Below are 21,172 nucleotides of genomic sequence, written 5' to 3' on the forward strand. Positions count from 1 at the left end.
GAACGATCCCACAAGGGCATCGGGCAATTTGAAATGTTTGCATTGTGCCCTCCCGCCGGTGCAGGTTAAAATTCTCCCTTGGAGGTGCTTCGAAGCACTTCCGCAACGTGGCACCTATAGTTTTCAAACGGATGGGAATTTTGAACCACTTTTTCCGTTCGGCGTAGAGGGAAAAAGCACACGGTTTGGAGGGTAAAATTATGATAAAATACACAACAACAACAACAACAACAACATGCCTTCCTGTCCAGTCCTCCCCCACCATCCGTCGAACGCGTGCCAACGTTTCAAGCGCATTTTGATTGCATCGAGTCACGAAAGAAAATTTGAATTTCATGTCATGTCGGATGAACAGCTGGAGTTGAGTTGGAGACGGGGTGTAGTAGCGGGAGGACGACTGGCCGCCGGCACTGACCACTATTCCCACACCACCACACCTCTTCCTTACACACCGCCCAACAACAGTTCTCTTTCTCTCTCTTTCTCGAGCTCGATCTAACGGACCGGAGAAGGTCATCCGGAAGCGGACCGCGGATCGCCGGATCGATTGGCTTATTTATTTTTCGCTCCCGCGCTCCCCTTCCACGCGCCTTCAGTATTTATCGTGGCCATTCAATCTCCTCTTCCCCCAACATCCCCTTTCTCCAGGCCCGTTGTCGTATTTTTAGTCACACCTACGAGAAATGGGAAGAAAAGCCAGGTGCCTACGACGCGGGAAAACACGAGCTCGATATTTAACGGGCGACGGCTTATCGACACTGATGGGTAGATAAATTTATTTTCCATCCCCTGACCTAAGGCCCCCTTCGCCTACACGCCTGCTCCAGTGGGCGTTGGAGCGAGCTCCCCCTCGCTTAGGGGTAGCCTAATTTTTCTGGGTCAAATATTGGGGCCGGTCACGCCATTTCAAAGTCCGTCACACACACTCACACACACACGCACACGAGAAACTTATCCTCCTACAAGGACATGGAGAGTGAGTGCTTCATACATTTTCCAAGCTAGTGACTAGTAGGCCTTTTAACGTTGAAACGACGTCCCTGATGTCGAATTGGTCAGTTTTAATGTTCCGTATGAAAAGATGGGCCTGAGAAAGTTGGAAAGCTCGGCCCACTCTGAGGTGCTTGATAGTGGAAAGAAAGCCAAACGATACGAACGGACCTCCGTGACCTGGGCACATCTAAATGGGCCGCGCATCCGACCGGAACCATCGTTCCCGAATCGAAGATCATAAATACGGCCATCGTCAGCCGATAACGAGCGCACCGAACACACCCTTGTGACGTGGCGCGCAAAGGAAACCCGCCGGGTTTCGACTCCTTCGAGGGCTGCTATCCTTAATCAAACACGCGCGGGCACAAATTTCCCAAGCACAAGCGAGAATACGACCGAACACAACGGTACCCGATAAGTCCACCCGTCGTGACGGGCGATAAACCATTGGGCCGGATGACGATTCTATGCGCGAAGGGCTCCCGAAAAAGGAATGGAAACAAAACTAAACGAAAACCACACGCGTTCCGATAAGATAAGGGATGGTTTGGTTAGTTTTGAGCTGAAGATTTCGCCCATACCGAAGGAAAGTGGCTTTCCTATGGTTCTGAAAACTCACACGAATTGAGCGAGGTGCAAAGAAAAATGAGGAAAAAGTAATCATAAATGCATCGTTATCGGGCGAACAAAATGCACTTGGGTGATCGATGGATGGTCGCACAACCGTTTTTCTGCGCTTCAAGCAAGGGAAAAAGGGTATATGTTTGAATAAAATTTATTGCCAAGAATCTATTTGCGGAAAGAATGACCTACGAATGTACCATGCATGATTCAGAGTGGCGAGTTATTTTGTAGAGTTGAGGTTTTTAATGAATTGATAAGGAAACAAATGTTCATGCGATAATGTTGAAACATATTTTAGCTTCTCTTTGTTGGCCCTCATTTCTAGGTATCGTATTTAACTGAAGCTAAACAATTAATGCTGAAGCTAAACGGAGCGTTAAATTATTAAGGACTGAACGAAATTCTTCAACACATCGTTTTAATTTGTTCTTCTTTGACGAACCTCGAACGCCAACGGTTTAAATAATAAAATAAAACGAATAATCAATAATTTAACCTTATAATTTTTCCAAAAATTTACAAAAGTTGCTTGACCGTAATAAATGATCGTAAATTATGCAGATTTCATGAACTAGTAAATGTGTCTAGTAAAAATTGATTTGAAAAAAGTTTCCGTGCCTAAATCATTTATGCATCGGTGAACTATAGTTGAAATATTGTTTATTATAACACACAACAACTATTGTGTGGATGGCAATTTTCGACCTAGGTGTTAAAATTGATGAATCTTTACGATCTTTTCAATCGAATCATCGTCCCGGAAGGTCACATTGAAGGTAAGCTCACTTTAAAGACGTAAGAGACAGTGCTATCTGCAGCAGATGAGGATGAACAAACAAAGAGGAAGAAACAAACTTTTAGTCTTAAAAAATAACTCACATGGAAATAATACCCATCATTTAGCGTAATGCTTCGACTGCACTGCAGCTTCTCGAAGCTCGTAAAGACACTGTCATTGCCATTAGAGAACGTTTCGTCATGCAAACAAGCGGTTAACAAGAATGGACGAGATGATTTGCTCCATCCAGCGTGACGGTAGGTTGTCTTTTTTCCAATTTTAACCTCACCGTTCTTCCCCTGCTCTTCCCACCAACCGATCGCGTACAGTTTTCGAGGCAAATGTCAAGGATATGCGGGTTGGTTACTTTTATTTATGGTTTTTTACAACATGATACAGTACGTCAAGTTACGAGTGAAATCAAGCAGGCGGTTGTGGTTGTGGAGTAAAAAAATAAACAAAGTCACTTCTAACATTGGCGATTTAATTGTTCATTACTTTGCCTTGGAATAGGGGTGAAGCGATGTTCGAGCAACCAATGATTGAACAACGATCTTAACACATGCTTTGGTAGATCATTTGAAGACGAAATGAAGTAAAACGTTCAACGAGAATCATGAAATCAAAGCTGTTAAGAGTTCAATTTAAAAAAAGCTCTATGACTCGTTTGTTTCTAATTTTGTATTACGTTTCTTTCTGTTAACATTAAACTTTTGAATTGAACTGCGTTTAGCTAAGCTATTTGGCGGTTGTGGCTCTACATAACGGGTATGCTTGTGTATGTATTCAACTCACTTACGATCCGATGATCAGCAAACAATAGGGAATTGTTGCTCGAAGTGGAAGAGCTCCGAGATCAGAATCAGAAATCATAGAATAAGAGACGCCAACAACTACAAAAAAATCGTTTCATTTTATATCCGGCCAAAAGGGTAAATTTGTGTTTGTGTGTTTGCTCTCTAGGTTATGGAGTTGCGCAATAATTACCGCACACACGCCATTTGCCAAGTGCCGGAAGATGCACTGGCCGATGCACGCAAGGCAAAGGCAAAAACCACCCTCTTGCATCACGCAACCCGCTTTCATCATCACCGGTTGTGGTGTGGTGGCTTTCCAGCCTTTTTGTTTCGTTTTGAAGGCTAAGGGCGAGGTTTTCGCCACGAACGGCGTCGAAATCGTCTTGAAAAGTGGAAAACAGAAATGAAGGGAAAATCATCCGACAATGTCAAGGTCAAACGCATTGAGACGGGGAAAACCGGTAGCGGAACCCGACATTCCCTCCACCGAAAGGGGAGGAATATATTGGCGTAACGATCGTTTGGGGTCATCCGGGTCGAACAGGCTGGAAAAGAAAATCACCCACCTTACGTTGGGTTGGGGACACCCTTTTTAAACCCGGTAGGTCCCGGATTGCGTGTCGTTGTGTCGTCAGATGCGACGGTCGGGATGCATTTGCATTTTTTAAATTAACTGTTTTGACCCACGATCGCGCACCTCGTCCGCTACCAGCGCGAATGGAAAGGGAGTTTTGTTTGTAAAATTCCATCCCCCATACCCTTATCATCGTTCCAGCAGCCGGGTTGATGCGGGTGTGCATTTGAATACCGGACAGCATCGTCGGTTCGGTTTGTGTGAGTGTTGCACATTCGAAGTGGAGTGCATCTGGAAGGGTCGGATGCAGTTGCATCTCCGGTTTGATGCGGTGATCGTGGAACAAATTGATCGCATCAACGACGACCACGATGATGATGCTGATGACGATGAATATGATTAACTGGGCTGGCCTTGGCAACGAGTTAGTTGGGCTAACGAGTGCTCGTTGTGCACACTCATACACCTCGCTAAAACTGTACGTGAGGCTGCACACATCTTGCAAGCGGCGAGTACTGGGATTGAGTGATCTTCGTTCGACTGTGAAAGGTGGAACTGCAATCGAATGGGTTTCAATTTTCTGATGACTGTTTTGGAGGACATGATCGTAGTTGGAAGCTTCCGACATGATCAATTTCAATGTCTAATGCTACAATAAAAAACCTACGGCACTCGAAGCGACTGGTATGAATGGCACATGCCACAGATAATAAACCATAAACCTTCTCATCATATCTCCCGAACGCACCAGCCATTCGCCAGTCTATACGAATCTGTTTGATTGGACACATCAATTGAATGTTTCTCCAGAAATCTCACACAACGGACGCGCGGCCATTGGGCACTCCGTATGATACCGGCATTGGTTGTGTGTACCATCGCAACCAAGCATGATGTAATCCCCAAGCGACGATAGGCGTTTACCGGGAACAAATGCCTCAATCAACGGTGGTTGACCTTCAGCGTGGGTTTTTGTGCGTCCACAAAGCATTGCCACTCGCGCAAGTTTATGTTGCAACTTTGGACACATTTAAGGCTCATATGTTATACGGTAGTACGAATGTGTAGGATACGTTGGTAATGGAAGCAATGTGATAGTTGAGATAGGCAAAGTACACGGTTGATAGTAGCAGCCGCGACCGGTACGGGAGTCTAAATACAAAGATCCGATCAGGAGATGATATTGATATGGCACTTGTGCGACTACCTGACACAGGCTTTCAGTAATTGTGTTTAATAACGATACTTTTTCTTAGGGACAAACACCTTTTTCCAATGTTTTCATTATCGGTAGCAAATGCCATCATGCGGACTACCCCGGGTTATCGAAACTTCTACGTCTCGGTTTGGAAAGGCCTTTACTACTGCCATATTTGGAATGTTTTACATTGATAAAAATGATCCATAGCCCTTGAAAGTTTCTAACAAGGTCAAATGATGTCAATTGTTATAATTGTATCGTAAAATTTTTCAGTTATTTCTATTCTTTTCAAATTAAGCGGACGTTACAAATCGTAACGTAACCGTAACGTAATGAAGTACATACAGTTGCATACTTTCTGGCTGAAAAAAATATTTGAAAAAAAACCGTAAAAATTTATTTACCAAACATTTGGTACAGCAAAATAAGAATCGACTGCATCTCTAAAACGATGTGATGTTCATTCAGTGATGAAATAGCATAAACTTTCCAATGTAGCTGCTCACAAAATATTTATTGTTCTGGTTCGCGAAAAACACACGCAATAGAATTCACTCGTTCGTCGTCCACACGTCTTGGATAGTTTTCCAGCGAACTTGTAATTTTTTTTTTCATTCACGACACAAATACACGAATTAAAAATGATAGCTGGGAACGAAGGGAATGGCTGTTCCAAAAAGTCAAGCGACACTAAGTGTACTAAATAATTAGCATGGATTATAGACGAAGCAGAAGCGCGAAAACATGCAGATATAATTATTACCTTTTTGAAAGTAGCGACACGTTTTGACTTAAACACTAGTTAGGTTCGTTTCGATAGCGTAGAGTAATGTAAGCAAATGTTGCACAAACCACCTTTTAAAGTAATGTAATGTTTAGAGATGCAAACCACCATCGGGGGTCGTCATCTAGCCTGACGCAAAACGATTGTTTGAGAAGATGTATAGTTGCTGATTGTGCCTGTACGCCGCGGGTTACGGTCTGATAGTCAAGGAGAAGTTGCAATAAATACTTTTGTCCTGCCAGGAAGGTGTTTCCTTTTAAGCAACGAAAAGTAAATAAAACGTCTTCCGACCATACTCACTTCACAAGTGAGTTGATCCTCACATGGGGCTTTTGTAATAGCTGAATCACACAATATAAATCATTACGTCCTCGACCTATGTGTAGATATTTTGTGTATCTTCATTCCATATGGCAGCTTCACTCCTACTGTTTTGCTGATTATTTTAAAATGCGTGTTTTTCCGTTTTACAATTTATGTCCTTTCCTTTTGTTTCCACTCTGGTTGTAAATAGTATTTGTAATATCTCGTTTCCGACGCACTAAAATGACTTGTGAACATCATCACCATTAACATGATGCAATATACGACTAGAATTGTAGTTCCAATTGATGGCAAATAGGACGAGAAAAAGAATCCCTTGATGAGATTGTTGGAAGATCTTGTCCGCGGTGTTGTAGTTGAGAGTAGTTGCTAGTTGAGGTGTTCTCATCGAGAGGTGGGTTGTGTGTGCGATCGATTTTTTACGTCTCATTTTACGTTCGACAGTCCGTCCGTAGTGCAGCGCGTATACACTCGTCATCTCGGTTTGTGCAGGGAATGTGCGATCGGTTCATCGTCATCGTCATCTGCCTTACTTGGCTGCCTCCGGTGGGCAGTCCGGCTGGTTGGATGGGTGCGCCGCCCGGAACGCCGGATGGCCCTCGAGTTCGCGGTCGATGCGCAAGATGATCGGATACGGACGCAGATCGACGTGGAACCGGCGGGCGTTAAATACCTGCGGCACCAGGCAGCAGTCGGCTAGCGATATCTCATCGCCAACGCAAAACTTTCCAGCCGAAGTCGAGAGCAGTTTCTCGACCGCCCGGAAGCCACGCGTGATCCAGTGCTGGGCCCATTCCTTCTTCTTTTCCTCGCCGACGTGAATCAGCACGATTAAGTTTTGCAGCGGTTGAACGCCCGATGCAATTACCTAAAACATAGTACAAATTATTTACGTTTCAACTATTTCGCTTGTTAGTGCAGGTGTTGGATATCTTACCTCACAGATTTCACGCACTTTGGCACGTTTCAAGACATCCTGCGGCATCAGAGGACGCTGGGGGCGTGTTTCCTCCAGATAATACATGATCGACAGCGACTCAACAAGCGTGTGTCCATCTACAAAGAGAAGAAAGAGATTAGGCTGCAATGCTTCGATACTTCGTCACGCCTTATCGGCTCATTAAAAAGGGTCATTTCTGAACATATTTCAAACTCTTCCTTTGACCTTTCGTGAAGCTAAAACCTTCCCGTTATCACACAACGAAAACCAAAGGAATAGGAGGTCTATCGATGCGGTATGGATGATCTACGATAAGATGGCACGCAACTACTCGCCGGTTCCGAGAGCGGCACGGTGTCCATTGAAGTGTCCCGCGAGCTAGTGGGTGTCATAAAGCCGGACGGCAAGATTATAGGACCGAAATTGACCACTAGGGATGATAAACCTTTTATTGGATGGACGATCCGTGTCTTCCTTCCTGCCGAGGTTTGGATGGATCGAAAATGACCTGCCGGTTCCCGCGGAGGGTAAACTATAGAATCGAGCGCCCGGGAGGACTTCGCGTCAGTTTGCATCTGGTGCTCGAAGAGAACGAAGTGAAGTGGAAAGTAGTCCTCAAACGCGCGAAAATGTTGCATAAAATTGCACTCGTAACCGTTTTGGCGGCCTTTGCCTGCCAACAGGTACGTTGTGTGGAGTGAACGGTACGTCACCTTTCTGTTCGAGACTAACGAGGCTTGGGGATTTTTCTCCTTTGCAGCTCGTCCTGTCGACGAAGGTAGCCGAAGTGCCGGAAGCCGTGAAGCAGGTACTCGGCCCGCGGGCCGACGGAAACCTGCTGCTCGAGTTCGACAGTCTCTTCAACCGGTTGCACTACGACGTCGACTACAAGCTGCGCGTGCTGCGCATGAACCAATCGCTCGCCATTAAGAACCTGAACGCCCAGTTCATCTCGCGCTTCGGCATCGTCATCACGGACATCCAGACGGAGAAGCTGCGTGTCAAGGATCTAATCCTGCAGCATGCGCTCGAGATTGGGGACACGCAGAACCCGTGCATCGTGGCGCAGAACGACGAGGCACTCCGACAGGCGACGCAAGCTGCCGCCGACATAAGCCTCGCGGCCGAGCTGGCGTACGCCGACATGGCGACCGCCTCCCGAGTGTTCTTCTACCCGCAGGTGCAAGCGTTCCAGAACAGCTCGACCGACCTGCAGAGTGCTGTCGTGGAGAAGCTGAGCCGCTCGAACATCGTCACCGACCTGGACATTGTGCTGGCCGAGCTGGCGTACCAGTACGAGGCTGAAGAGAACAAGGTGGAGCGCGTGATTGCCGGTATCGAGCAGGAGCTGGCAAACTTCCAGGAGGTGGTGAACAACGTTCGCCGGGATATCTGGGCCATGTCGGACACTATAGGGCGTAACTTTGTCTTCAACATGGGTCTCTTGCTCGAGGAAGCGCTGCAATGCTCGTAAACCCCGTCGGGATGCTCTGTACACGAATTCGTGGGGGGGTGGTCTTGGGTTCCGGTGTCGTAAAGTTCCGACCCGCAATAGAGATAACATTCGCAAGGCTTCGCGCTAACCTTCCTCTTTCGGGGTATGCGCGCATGATTATCAAAATATTGCTTCCAATAAACGGGTTCTTTGGCAGGTGAAATAATTGTTTCGCATTACTTTTGGGTGTGTGTGTGTGTGCGAGTGTATGCTTTACTTTTTTTGTTAAGTGTTTATTTTGCTAGCCAATCTAATCGTTCGATAGCAGCACCGAATGTACCTGGCAAGAAAGCGATAATCTGCTTCTCCACTTCCCTATCGGTTCCTTAGAAAAACACATTTAGATTACCGAACGATGTTTACGTACGACCCAAGCCCCACGCAGGGAAGTGGTCGTTAATCCCACTCGAAAAATCAAAATTATATAAGAGCGACCCATTGGGGGCCTTCCTGATATAGTGATTGTTCGTCCACTGTTGCTGTTGCTACTGAAACGAGATGAAGTCCGTGGTTGTCTTTTGCGTTCTTCTGGCTGCCGTGGTGAGTGATCCTTCGCTTCGTTTGAGGATCTTCCAATGGTGTTAATGTATTTCTGAATATGTTCGTTCCCTCGGCAGAGTGTCACGGCGCAGATATCGATGCGGGAACTGGCCGAGATCACCGAGGAGTACCGAGTGCGCTTCGACGAGCTGCACGCTGACAAGGATGCGTTCATTCGCCTGGCGAGGGTGTTTATCCGTGCCGAGCTGAAGGGATTGAACGAGGCAACGTTGGCGAACTTGGCCGATGCGCGGAACGAAATCGATGACATTCTGACCGATGCGCGCGCGGACATCGCCGACGCCATCCTGCTACCGAACGCCAACGAGCAGTGCCTGCTGAACCTGGTCGAGACGGTCATTGCCGAGGGTAGCCGGGCGGGTGATGACATGAGCTCGTGCGCCGCCGACAAGATCGCCATCAAGGAAGGTCTCGGCGATGAGTTCCGTACGCTTACCAACACGCTGCAGCGCATTTCGACGGCCGCAGCGGAGTACACGCTCTACACGTTCGCCATTCACGATTCGTTCAACGATCCGGAGGATCACATTGACTGGCTGGAGCGCAACTACGCCAACCAGGTGGCCTTCTGGGATGAGGTGGCCCGCCCGGAGGCGCAGGAAGACCTGGATAACATGGAGATAAACCGTCCCATTCTGGTGGCCGAAAACCGTGCCTGCCTGGACGCTGCCATCGCTCGGCTGAACACGGCCATGCAGAACGTACGAATTCAGATCAACGGCTGCTAGGAGCCATCACACCTACACACACGGCATGCATTTCCAGGTGCATAGCATTTTCCACGACTCAATAAACACCCGTAATCACATTAAACCGAAACGAGCGCGTTGCGTCACAATAGCCACAACGGATGGGCGGAGGTCGAAAACATTTGATAACTGGCCTGCGCGAAAACCAACGATAATTAATTGTAATAATCACGTTATAATGGCGTTAGCTAATAGATTACGGCCCCAATTGGTTATGGAATTTAGATAAGCCGAAAAGCTATATCCGGCGGTCTCTTTTCGTCCAGCGAAATAACTCCTACCCCCCGAATGACTTGATTAAAATGGAACCTACGATAAGGATCGTCGATTGAACGGCGACGACGACGACGGAGAAGAAGAGCACAAAAACATCCTTATCGGTGGCAAAGGTATTCGATGAAGTGTGACATCTACTTCATCAGGTGGAATATTGTGGCCGTCACGTCCTTTCGCTCGCATTTAAAGTCGCTCAGGTCATTTTGGTAATCGAAACATTTCGATTCTCGTGACTTTCCAAATAATTGGCGAAAAAGGAACGATAAAAGTTATACCGGTTGCATAATAGGTATTAACATGACTATCAATTGCATTATCTCTAACGTACTATTAATATGAATACTTTCCTTCTTATCTCTTTTTCTTGAAATGCTTCTCCTATCCTTAATCTTAAGGTCACTTTGGAGGTTATAACCAGACAGCAAGATTGTTGAAAAGGCTACACGTCAGAGTAGCTGTCAGTGTCAAAATGACACAAAATGTTCCAGTCCTATGCGGGTCTAAAACTTCTTGGGTTCTTTAGATGGGAATTTTTTGTCAATCTGCAAGTGTATGTAAGACATTTTGCTCAGGAGATATGTTTAGTGAACTAACTATTGAATGTAGACAGCGATCTTCGTCAGAATTTGGATGGGGGTAAGATATATTAAAGATCGGTGGACAGGCCGGTAATAGCGGGAGGTACCACACTCGAGAATCGACAAACCAAGGCCTCTGGCTTGGTGCACCTTGACCACCTTGACCCGGCTACTTATCTGTCAAACTAAATATCAATTTTAATCACTTCGAAAATCCAAATCCTCGTGTTCTCACTTGCATTTTGCGTAGGTTATAGCAACAATTTGGTACTCGCAAGTTTGAAACGATTTATCGAAGAAATAAATACTACACGTATGTAATCTAGCAGTAGGTGTATTTATATCATTAGCAGTTTAACTAAACGCTTCGTGGTTACAGACACGATGGGATCTTCTCGCGAATGTAGTCCTCAAAGCTCTGCTGAGCTTCGGCGACGACCTGCAGGCAGTCGGCATTGTCGGCGACGATCAGCGGGCGGTTGTACTCCATGGCGTCCAGCTCGAACTGCATCAGCGGGCGTGCTTCATCGTTCCAGGTACGCTCCGTTTCGACGAACGTTTCCTCCAGGAACTCCAGGTGCCGCTCGGGATCGGCGACCGCGTTCTGGCTAATGAACGAGTACAGCGTCAGCTCGGCGATCGAGTTGGACAGACGCTGGAGCAGGTTCAGGAACTCGTAGAATGACTCGGGCAGGGAATCCTTGCTCTCGGTGGTACCGGCTGCGCAGGCGCTAATCTCATCGCCGAGACGAACTTTCTCGTCGACGATCTCGTACACCAGATCGAGCAGACACTGCTCCTGGTGGTTACCCTCGACGATCAGCAGACTAATCTCTAGCCGGACATCGTCGAATCCGTACTCGGCGTTATTGCGGGCCTCACCCAGATCCTCCAGGACTTGCTCGTTCATCGTGCGCACCGAAGCCCACAGGCCGGTGCGGGCAAATTGCAGGAACTGATCCTTCTCGCGGTGCAGCTCATCGAAACGCACACGGTACTCCTCGAGGGCTTCCCGAAGTTCCGCGTTGCGTGGCTTGACGGCCGTCTTCGACGGGGCTCCACTGGCCTGCAATTGATCGAGCGTGTTACATGACGTGTATCTAATCGCATTCACCCTCCCGAATCGATTCCTTCCGCATCAGCCAGGGGGATTATCTCGAGCCGACGCGAAACACCTGCGTTTCCTTGAAAGTCGCAACACTTACCAGCACAGCGAATGCGCCGATAAGCACGAACAACGCACGATTCCAGGCCATTATGTATGTATCGTTGGATCGACGGCGATTGGACAACACTGTACGCCTCCACTAAATTAAACTAAATGCACCGAGGGCACCCGGTTCCGCTGGTTTATATCAGCTTTCGGCGGATGCGATTCAGCAGCTGGACAAGCCACTTTAATCGAACGGAACACATATCCGATTAGATTGCTGCAACCAGGTCCACGGTTAACTGCTAACCGTTTTGGGCGATAACTTAAAACCCGTACCCACAGGTGCCCGGGGATTGCGGAAACTTGACTCAACACAAAGTATTATTGCCGACCAGGTGTCCCAGAAGCTACCCGGTGCGATAACGACCGTACGACCCTCGTATCGCAGTTCGATTATATCCTGTGCACGTGGTCGGAAATGAATAAGAAACAACGGGATATCCTGTACGCGAAATGGCGATGGATAACTGTCAATGTCGAGGACTTCGAATGTAATTACAAACAATGCAGTAATTATACCCTTTTTTTGGAAATCTACATCAAATCTAATAATTTCAAGGGTCCTTCATAAATGAAATTACATTTATTGGATGGACAAATATTTAGACTCACATAAAACTGTTTCGTTCCTAGCGTCGAATCCTGCATCATGATTGTTTCCGTCCAGGAATAGTTCTCAAACTTTTGCTGAAAGTACGCAGCAGTCAACGTTAAACCTCAAAAATGTTCCGAACCCCAAACCAGCAATTGTAGACTCAGATTACTAAGGCACGTCGAAAAGCAAACATCATTTCCATAGTAATTTGAGTTTTTGCTTGAGACACAGAAGGCGTTGGACAACTAGCATGAATTGAATGTAGCTATCGTTGAAACGAGGCTTTGCATCAGTATATTTATCACGTTAAATGTACAATCCTGTTGGATACTATTTCACAATTTTTCCTTGCGTGCAACAAAGTCCTGAAAAGCTTCGTTTACGAGAGTTCCTCTGTCGATTTTCACATAGATGTCGCCATTAGCAACCCACGGTGAACGTTTATTATCACCCAAAAGCTGAAATCGCTTATGTGTTACTGTTGTTTATAACTGACCATAGCTACACCGGTTGCCTATTGCCCCGTACATTGAGCGAGAGTTTAAACGCTTTGCGCTTTGATAATCTAAACTCTATATCTCCAAGCCGGTGCTCTGATATATTGCCCTTGATGGGGTAGATCGTTCGGTGGCCGGTTTCGAATTATCTCTAGCTTATCGCAATTAAAAAGGTGGATTAGGTGAGCACTCCTCTTTACAACGTTCATCCGTTTAGCGTCGAATCAACGTATCGTACAAGTCACCGATAGCTCGCCACGGAAGGAAGTGTAACGTTGCAACGGGAAAAAGGATGTATCGAACGACGGTGCTTTGCTTGGCGGTTAGCCTGGTGGGCCTGCTGTCCGCGGTGAGTCTCGTGGAGTCGGTGCCCGCCTTCGTGTCCTTTCAGCAACAGTTTGGCAACTATTCCCGAGTGGGAGAAAGCTTGATGCAGGGAGTGCGCAATAGCAACTCGCAAGTATCGAATCAGTTTAATGTCGAGCTGCTGCGCCTAATGTCAACGGCCACGGTGGCACTGCGTCAGATAAAGAACGACACGCTGGAGAGAATTCAGAGTGCCGACAACCTCGACAGTGACTGCCGGGAGCTGATCGAGGACCTGCGGTACATCTACACCTGGTTCAGCGAGTCGGACGTGCAGCAGTGCGCTGCGGCTTCCGCCGATCAGCTCATCTTTTGGACGCAAGATCGTTTCTTCCGCTACACCGACTACGTCCATCGGGAGCTGAGCGGTTTCACGCACCGCGTGCTGGAGGTACTCGGCACGTACAATAAGATTTTCGAGATGGATCGCATCGACGACCAGCTGCAGCTGTACTACGAAGACTTTGGGTTCATCCAGAACAGCTACCAGATTATCCTGAACGGCGAGCTGGAACGTTTCGAAGGCGAGGACCATCCGGTGCGCCAGAATTTGTACGAGTGCTTGGACCGGGCCGTCTACTGGTACGAGAGTGACATGGAATACGTGTCGAGCTATGTTGATAACAACTGTGAGCTCTTCTAGTACATAAGATGGTTGTTGATTGTTGCGCGATCATAATAAGGCAATAAAGAATATAATCATGCAAGAAAATCAAACTCCTTGTGTTAAACAACTTTGAAGTTGTTTTTATTACATGCAAAATGATATAAATGAGCTTCTTACTGCTGATCATCATGTCATGATTCATAACCTATAGAATTGTTTCATAGCTTGCGTAACTGATAAGTATGGAAAGTGTTTCCGACCTTAAGACCCGTTTAAGGTGTAATCTCACAATCTACCAGAGAATTGAGCTGATTAACGTCTGCTTATCACTTTGTTCGTGGTAATACAACCGAACGGACGTGTTGTTCCACCATTGTGATAGCAACCGTTGTAGTAAGAGGATACAAAATGTCGCTTAAAGGCCGAACGGTGATCACATTGTGCTATCTGGTATTAGCATTTGGGCTGATAATCCAGGTAACTTCAGCTGTCCCATCCATTGTGAGCTATCAGGACCTGTTCGGGAACACTTCAAGTGATGGCGAGCAGCGGATGCAAGTGAGAAGGGCGATCAATTCGGCCATCACTCGTCAGCTCAATGCGGATCTACTGCGGATGCTTGGGAACGCAACGGCGCTACTGAGGACGACGTTCAATGAAACGCTTCACACGATCGAGACGGCGGACATGGAGGACGGTGCTTGTAGGGATATCGTACTCAATCTGCACGACTACTTCTCCTGGTACGCGGTGGTGGACATGAAACAGTGCGCTTGGTACACGGCGCAGGACATGATTCCGTGGACGACGGATCGATTCTTCCGGTACGCGGACTACGTATACGGTCAGCTGACGCAACTGACGCACCGTGTGGTGCGCGTGCTCGGGAGCTACAACTCATTGGAGCAGATTTACACCATCGAATCGCTGCTGGCACAGTACTACGAAAACTTTAGCTGGGTCTATAACAGCTACCAGACCATTCTGGAGTACGAGCTGGAACGGTTCGATGATGAGCAACACCCACTGAGGGCAGACCTGTACGAATGTCTCGACAGTACATTGGAGTGGTATTACGTCGACGTTGAGTTTGTTCTGGATTACTTGGAGCTGTATTGTTAATGTGAAGCAATAAAGTAGCATGGTTTGATCACAAACTGTATATCACGAAATTATGACCTCATGAAATGTTTCAAATGCCATGTCTAGACGATTCTGGTAAGCTTCCTCAATGATAAGGAAACATTTCTTTGACGTCGCCTTTATGAGCTCTGTTCGAGCGATTAGCTACCCTTATCTCGATCCTATCGTAATTCGAAGTGGTTCATCTTTTCGGCTACGTTTTCGTACCGCGCATCAGTGCGAACCGACAGGTGGTCAGCGACGCCATCGCCTACCCGCAAGAATAACAAACGGAAAAACATTTCGCATCACAGTAGTATGTCCTGGAAGGTATTGTTCGTCAGTGTCTTGCTCGGATGGAGTCACCTTCCCGGTCTTACACCGGCATCCGGTGAGTTCGTCATCAACCAGTACCAGCAATGGTTCAGTGGATACTCGGTAAACGCTGAAAATCAGATGGCACTGAAGCGAAAGATCAACTCAAACGAAACGCTTACATTCAACATGGAACTGGTGAAAATGCTTGCGAACTCCACGACGGAGCTACGTACGGTCGATAACGCCACTGTGGCCACAATCCAGCAGGCCAATACCATTGGTGAGCCGTGTCGACAAATAGTGCTACAGCTGTACGGTGTGTTCCGTACGATAGGCCAGACGGAGCTGCAGGGTTGCGCCGCATATGCCACCAAGGAGCTGAAATACTGGACCACGCAACGGTTCTTTAGCTACGCAAACATTGCCCACCGGGAGACGACGGAGTTGACCCACAGGGTAGCGTTGATATTGGAGCAGTACAACAAGGTGACCGAGATGGATGACATCGAGGCGCGCCTGGAGCAGGAGTATTTCGAATTCAACAACTTTAGCAATGCGCTACAGGTAGTGCTTAACAGAGAGCTGGAGCGGTTCGATCCACCGAATCATCCATTGAAGGAATCGCTCGCTGATTGTTTGAACACAACTGTAACGTTGCATCGGCTCGATATGGAGTACGTGTTGAGTTACGTCGATAACTCCTGTGGTATGGGAAATTACAAGAATGAAGCCAGAGGCTAGGAACCCGGAATGATCAGCCAAATAAATTTAAGCACCAATATAAGGATAATAGGAGGTCTATAAATTGTATAATATCGGATCTTGTATCGGTGAAAATATGACGCAATAGACACAGACGGAAGAATGAAATAAAGCAAAGCTTACATGAATTTTCACTTTTCAACGTATACGAGAAGAGTGTTTAGTAATTGAATAAAAAAGAAACGTAGTGGTCTTCAACACAAGTAGAATAAATAATTCTAAACCAAATGATCCTTCGAGCTGTGATATCGGATTACCGATAACGGTTACACATAATTGTGTATACAGCGGAAGAACCAGCACTTTGGCCCAGATACAAACAACACAAGGTCAGTGTTCCGTTTCGACTGGAATAATACGAATTATTGTTTCCTTTGACGCACAAGAAGGATTGAAGCTCCGTATGGTGAGCCGCTTTCCCGGTGCGTTAAGATAATTTCCTCCCCGATAGCTTAAACGATCGGAAGTTTATAACCTTCGCTACCGGCAGATAATAGGCGACGATACGGCTACTGCCGGCCTCCGCCTTATCTTGGTACGAATTCGATGGTCAATCAGCTTATTCCGTGCATCACTATTGCAACGCACTCCCAAACAGTCCTCAGTGTACGTTTAACAGCGTGAGGAATCGTATCGAAAGTGAATAACTCTAATTAACCATGCGCCAATTGGTCAACTTAGCGGTGGCGTTGCTGCTGTGTTGCTACTGTGTGGACAGCACCGTTGGCAACTTTCTTACCGAATACCAGGGCAACTTCTCGGCCCTGGCACGCGATGTAGAGTTCGAGCTGCAGCAGTTGCGTGAACGCAATGGGCTGTTGATTCGCGAGTTCAACCGGGAGCTGTTGCTGGAGTTTGGCATCATGGTTCCGCGTATGCGCCAGGTTAGCCGCGAAACGGAACAGTACATCCTGAACCGCGATGACGTGGACGATGAGTGCCGCGAGTACACGCTGTTCCTGTTCGAGCTGTACCGTATGTTCCAGGAGTTTGACATTCAGGACTGTGCGTACTACGCGTTCGCCGATCTACGGTTTGACGCACTGAATCGCTTCCTGCCGGTGGAACGGTCGTACACGCGGGAAAACTTCCGGTCCATCAGCCAGACGGTAATTACGGTGGGACGTAACAACATTCTGGAAGAGGAGGAGGTCCGAGCCGAGCTGGCCGATGAGCTGGAGTACTTCACGAACCTGCGCCAATCGTATGGTACGCTGCTGGAGGAGGAACTGGCCAAGCACGGTGATGACGCGTACGTCACGATCAACGATTTCGAGGATTGTCGCGACTTTGCGTACTACTGGCAGGATAGCGATGCCGAGTACATCAAGAGTTATCTCGACGATAACTGCTACTTCGTGTGAGCGGTCGTAAACGGAACCGACCGCACTATCGGGTTCGATCGGGCAATAAAATCATTAAGCAAGTATTTCGGAAGGGGAAACACCGGATCGGATTCGAATGATTTTAGATAAAGAGGTTTGGGAAAATCCATTCTTCCTGCTAGATGATAGAGGTCAGTATTCGTTTGTCCACTGATTGAAACGTTGCGTAGCGAAGGTGTCGAATTATATCATGATGACAAAGTTTACGCTGGTCCTCGTTGCCCTTCTGCTGGTGTGTGGAAGTTCGGTAAAAGGTTATTTGCTAGAGTACCAACAGGATCTATCCGAAATAAGCTCCACCGCAATACGGGAAGTTGCAGCCAGGTCGACCACAAACAGCCAGTTAAATGGAGCGTTGAATGAACAAATTTTAGCGCAGATGGCAGTAACGACAGTTGCAATGAGGACCGTTTCTCGAAACCTCACTAATACGCTTCAATCCGAGCTAGACAATCTGGATGAATCGTGTTCAGAATATTTGGATGATGCTCTTGAACTATACCAGTGGCTTTGGGGCACAAGTCTCCGGGAGTGTGCAAGGAGTGCGTACGCCGATTTAGATTACGACACGTTTGTTCGCTTCCGACCGCAAGCTTCCTCGGCGCAGCGGATCATGAACAGCGCTACATATCAGACCGTGCGCACCGTTTCGCAGAGTGACATTTTCGACGCAGCCGGAATCGAGCGCAAGCTTACGGACGAGCTACAGTCGTATCGGAACACGTGGCAGACGTATCAAATGACGTTACAGGACGAGCTGGATCGCCATGAAATCTTTATGAACGGTACAATTGACCGGCTGGAGTCATGCCTCGAGGAGGGTCTTAGCGTACAACAGCTGGATGTTGATTTCGTGCTGGAAGAAATTGACACAAACTGTGGCGCACAGTTGATTATGATGAATTAACAAATAAAATATAATGCAATACACGCATTTGTACTAAATATTGTGTTTCACTATACGTAAGGAGCGTTTGTTGACGTTGTATTCAATTTGCAATTCTTGCCGGAATTTGACCCCTCCTTGCTAGGGGTTATCAAAGTCAAGCATTTTATACGATTGACATGTGCATTGTGGTCCGATTAGCGAGCTTATCGCTTTTGAACAATCAGTGTATTCTCTTATCACTACAACGGCGTCACCCGATACGGGTTATTATTTGACCAACATCGTAATTTTTGGAGATGCACCATTTCAAAAACTCGAAATGTTTCTCGCGAGTGGAAGCAAAGCGTTGCTCGTTCGAGTTTTGCTTTATTCCCTTTGTTCGATCGGTGCCAATGGCTTCCTGTTGGAGTACCAAGGGATGTTTGCGTCCCTCGGACGCAACATCACCTTTCGAACTGTTCAAATCAGTGAAGCTCAACGGAACACGTTTTCGGGCGTAAGTGCGAACGCGTTACGTGCAGTGGCCACAGTCAGTGCGCTCGGACGCACGCGAACAGTGGAATCGCTCGATTTTATCGAATCGTTCAACGGCAACCTGACACCTAGAGAGGAAACCTGTTTGGAAGAGGCACGCGTGGCACAACTAACATATGCGCATTTGCTTGGTGAGGACATTTCGCGGTGTAACTATTATCTTCATCGTACGCTCGCCGAGATCCTTCGGCAGGAATATTTTGACGCACTTAGTGCGGCGAATCTTTTGGCCAAGGAGAGCATCGGTACAGCGCTGGCCGTAGTTTACGCCGCAGCGGAACGTGCCGAGCAGCTTGAGCTGTTGCAGCACCAGTGGACTCATGTGCAGGAAGCGTGGCTCATCATCGAGAACGAGCTGCACAGCATAGTGGAGCGGAAGGCAACGTACCATACCAGCGCAGTGGAGGAACTGCATTTATGTCTCAACCAAGCCATATTTTTCTTCAACTATACGATCGAATTCGTAAAAGAAACGCTGGAAGAGTGCTTTGAAACCGAAATGTGAATAAAAACTTACCAATTTGAAGCGCCGGAACCTGTTCCATGGGGTTAACCTCGCGGTATTCATTGCAGTGCTGCTCGCCGCCGGATTTAATCAAACTAATCGGCTTGATATCGTACGGAATTTCCTTCAGGTTGAGCGCAATTCGCACACGCCACGAGCAGGAACTGCGCCAGTACGAGTACAGGATGGGCTGCGATTCGGGAAGAATATCTTGATTAGCCATGGTTTTCGAAAGTCACTTGTGCACCGAGCAAGAGCTACAGAACGAATGGTCGTTGGCGACGGGCGACTTATCTGTCGCTACGTGGGGAATTTTTCCGGTTTTGTCTAGAACTGGTTTACTGGCGATTAGAATTCTCGGACAACATCAACATCCAAATAAATGCGAAACGAAAACAAATTCCTCGGCCGGGGAGGGGTGCTTTGCTGTGTGCATACACTTTAGGCGCTTGAAACACGTAGAACATCTGTCCGCCATCTGAATGAAACCAAAACATGTAGCGTTCGCAAATGGATTGAAAAAACATACCTTCGACATCGCGGACAGCGACATCGAGCCGTGGAACTTGGAGTAATTAATCTTGAGGCCGTAAGGAGGTGGCTGCAGCAAATGGAAACGTTGTACGGTCGCCGAAGCCGCACCTAGTATGCTGCAAGAGCAACCACAAAACGAGCGAAGCCGATTCGAAAATAAAAACAAAAATATCACTAACGGGCGGGAAAGGAGGCACTTAAATAATAGCGGTAAGGAAACAAGGCGGTGGAGGGTTAGTAATACGATGGATTTCACTAAAACTCACTACTTTCTGGTAAGAGACGCGAGAACCGGCATCGCTTTGCGTTTTTGTTTACGTTTCAGCTGTCAAAACTAAATGTTTTTTGGAAATTAATTGCAGTACGAATACATCCACAATGTTCCACCGTGTGTCACAATACGTTCATACAGCTAATCGGTAATATTATTACCGGTTCAAAGTCCTTCGACGGTGTTTTCCGGGAAGGTCATTGAATCGGTAACCTACCGTTTGAATATAAAAAATATTTGAAATTCCACTACCGGTTGGGCGTTACTTTTCACGATTAAAAGGGACAGGATAGGATACATATGAAAAAAAGGCATTTGGTTAAATAGAATTTACATTACATATATTTCTTTCCTTTTTCTGGCATTTCCACAGTTTTTTTTGCTGGTTTTATACACACATTTAGTTTAAAATATACATCGTTTCTCATCTTCCGTTACGCGGTTTCAGTGTTTGCGCCCGTTTGTCACCTTTCGCTATTCCATTCTCAGTTTTGATCACTCTTTTCCTGGGTTTGTTCAATCTGTCCCCAGCGCTTTGTCTCTAAATCATCCCGCCCATCATGTGCTTCGCGTCGTCTCAAACTCTAGTAGTTTTGTCGGTAACTTTAACTGAACGGCTTACGGTTTCATTGAATCATGCTTGCATTCCCCCCTTCGGTTGGCTCATCATCATCATCATCATCAAGTGTTTTCGTTTTAAATCTGTTTCTTCTATTTGTCTTTAAAAATAGCACTGGCACTGGAATATTTTTATCTGTTTTTTTTGTGTCTACGCTTTCTTGTTTTTGTATCATGTGTCTTTGTTTCTTTTTATCTACTTATTCATTCTCTATTCTCTCGTTGCTGCACTGATTTTATATGCACGTAACAGTCGTTATTAGCGTATGCTTATCGTTTTGG

General features: G+C 46.8%; 4 protein-coding genes across 5 annotated transcripts; 2 read left to right on the forward strand and 2 right to left on the reverse strand.

The window, feature by feature from the left end:
• Positions 1-6,604: 6,604 nt before the first annotated feature.
• Positions 6,605-20,170, reverse strand: LOC131287209 (probable maleylacetoacetate isomerase 2). Of its 2 annotated transcripts, XM_058316241.1 has the most exons (4): positions 19,997-20,170; positions 19,480-19,657; positions 7,013-7,131; positions 6,605-6,943 (listed from the first exon to the last, which is right to left on the reverse strand). In XM_058316241.1, exons 1-4 carry the CDS (start codon positions 20,018-20,020, stop codon positions 6,605-6,607), a joined length of 660 nt encoding a protein of 219 aa, XP_058172224.1. In that variant the 5' UTR covers positions 20,021-20,170. The 2 variants fall into 2 exon arrangements, with proteins under 2 accessions (XP_058172224.1, XP_058172223.1); XM_058316240.1 differs by lacking the exon at positions 19,997-20,170 and having other exon boundaries at positions 19,480-19,690.
• LOC131287206 (uncharacterized) lies at positions 7,645-8,489 on the forward strand. Its single transcript, XM_058316236.1, has 2 exons — positions 7,645-7,698; positions 7,776-8,489. The coding sequence occupies exons 1-2, from the start codon at positions 7,645-7,647 to the stop codon at positions 8,487-8,489; spliced, it is 768 nt and encodes a 255-aa protein (XP_058172219.1).
• On the forward strand, positions 9,009-9,799 carry LOC131287208 (uncharacterized). Its single transcript, XM_058316239.1, has 2 exons — positions 9,009-9,050; positions 9,128-9,799. Exons 1-2 carry the CDS (start codon positions 9,009-9,011, stop codon positions 9,797-9,799), a joined length of 714 nt encoding a protein of 237 aa, XP_058172222.1.
• LOC131287207 (uncharacterized) lies at positions 11,048-11,930 on the reverse strand. Its single transcript, XM_058316237.1, has 2 exons — positions 11,880-11,930; positions 11,048-11,740 (listed from the first exon to the last, which is right to left on the reverse strand). Exons 1-2 carry the CDS (start codon positions 11,928-11,930, stop codon positions 11,048-11,050), a joined length of 744 nt encoding a protein of 247 aa, XP_058172220.1.
• Positions 20,171-21,172: the final 1,002 nt, after the last annotated feature.

This window comes from Anopheles ziemanni, chromosome 3 (genome assembly GCF_943734765.1).
Source record: "Anopheles ziemanni chromosome 3, idAnoZiCoDA_A2_x.2, whole genome shotgun sequence".
In the NCBI taxonomy this organism is placed as follows: Eukaryota; Metazoa; Arthropoda; class Insecta; order Diptera; family Culicidae; genus Anopheles; species Anopheles ziemanni.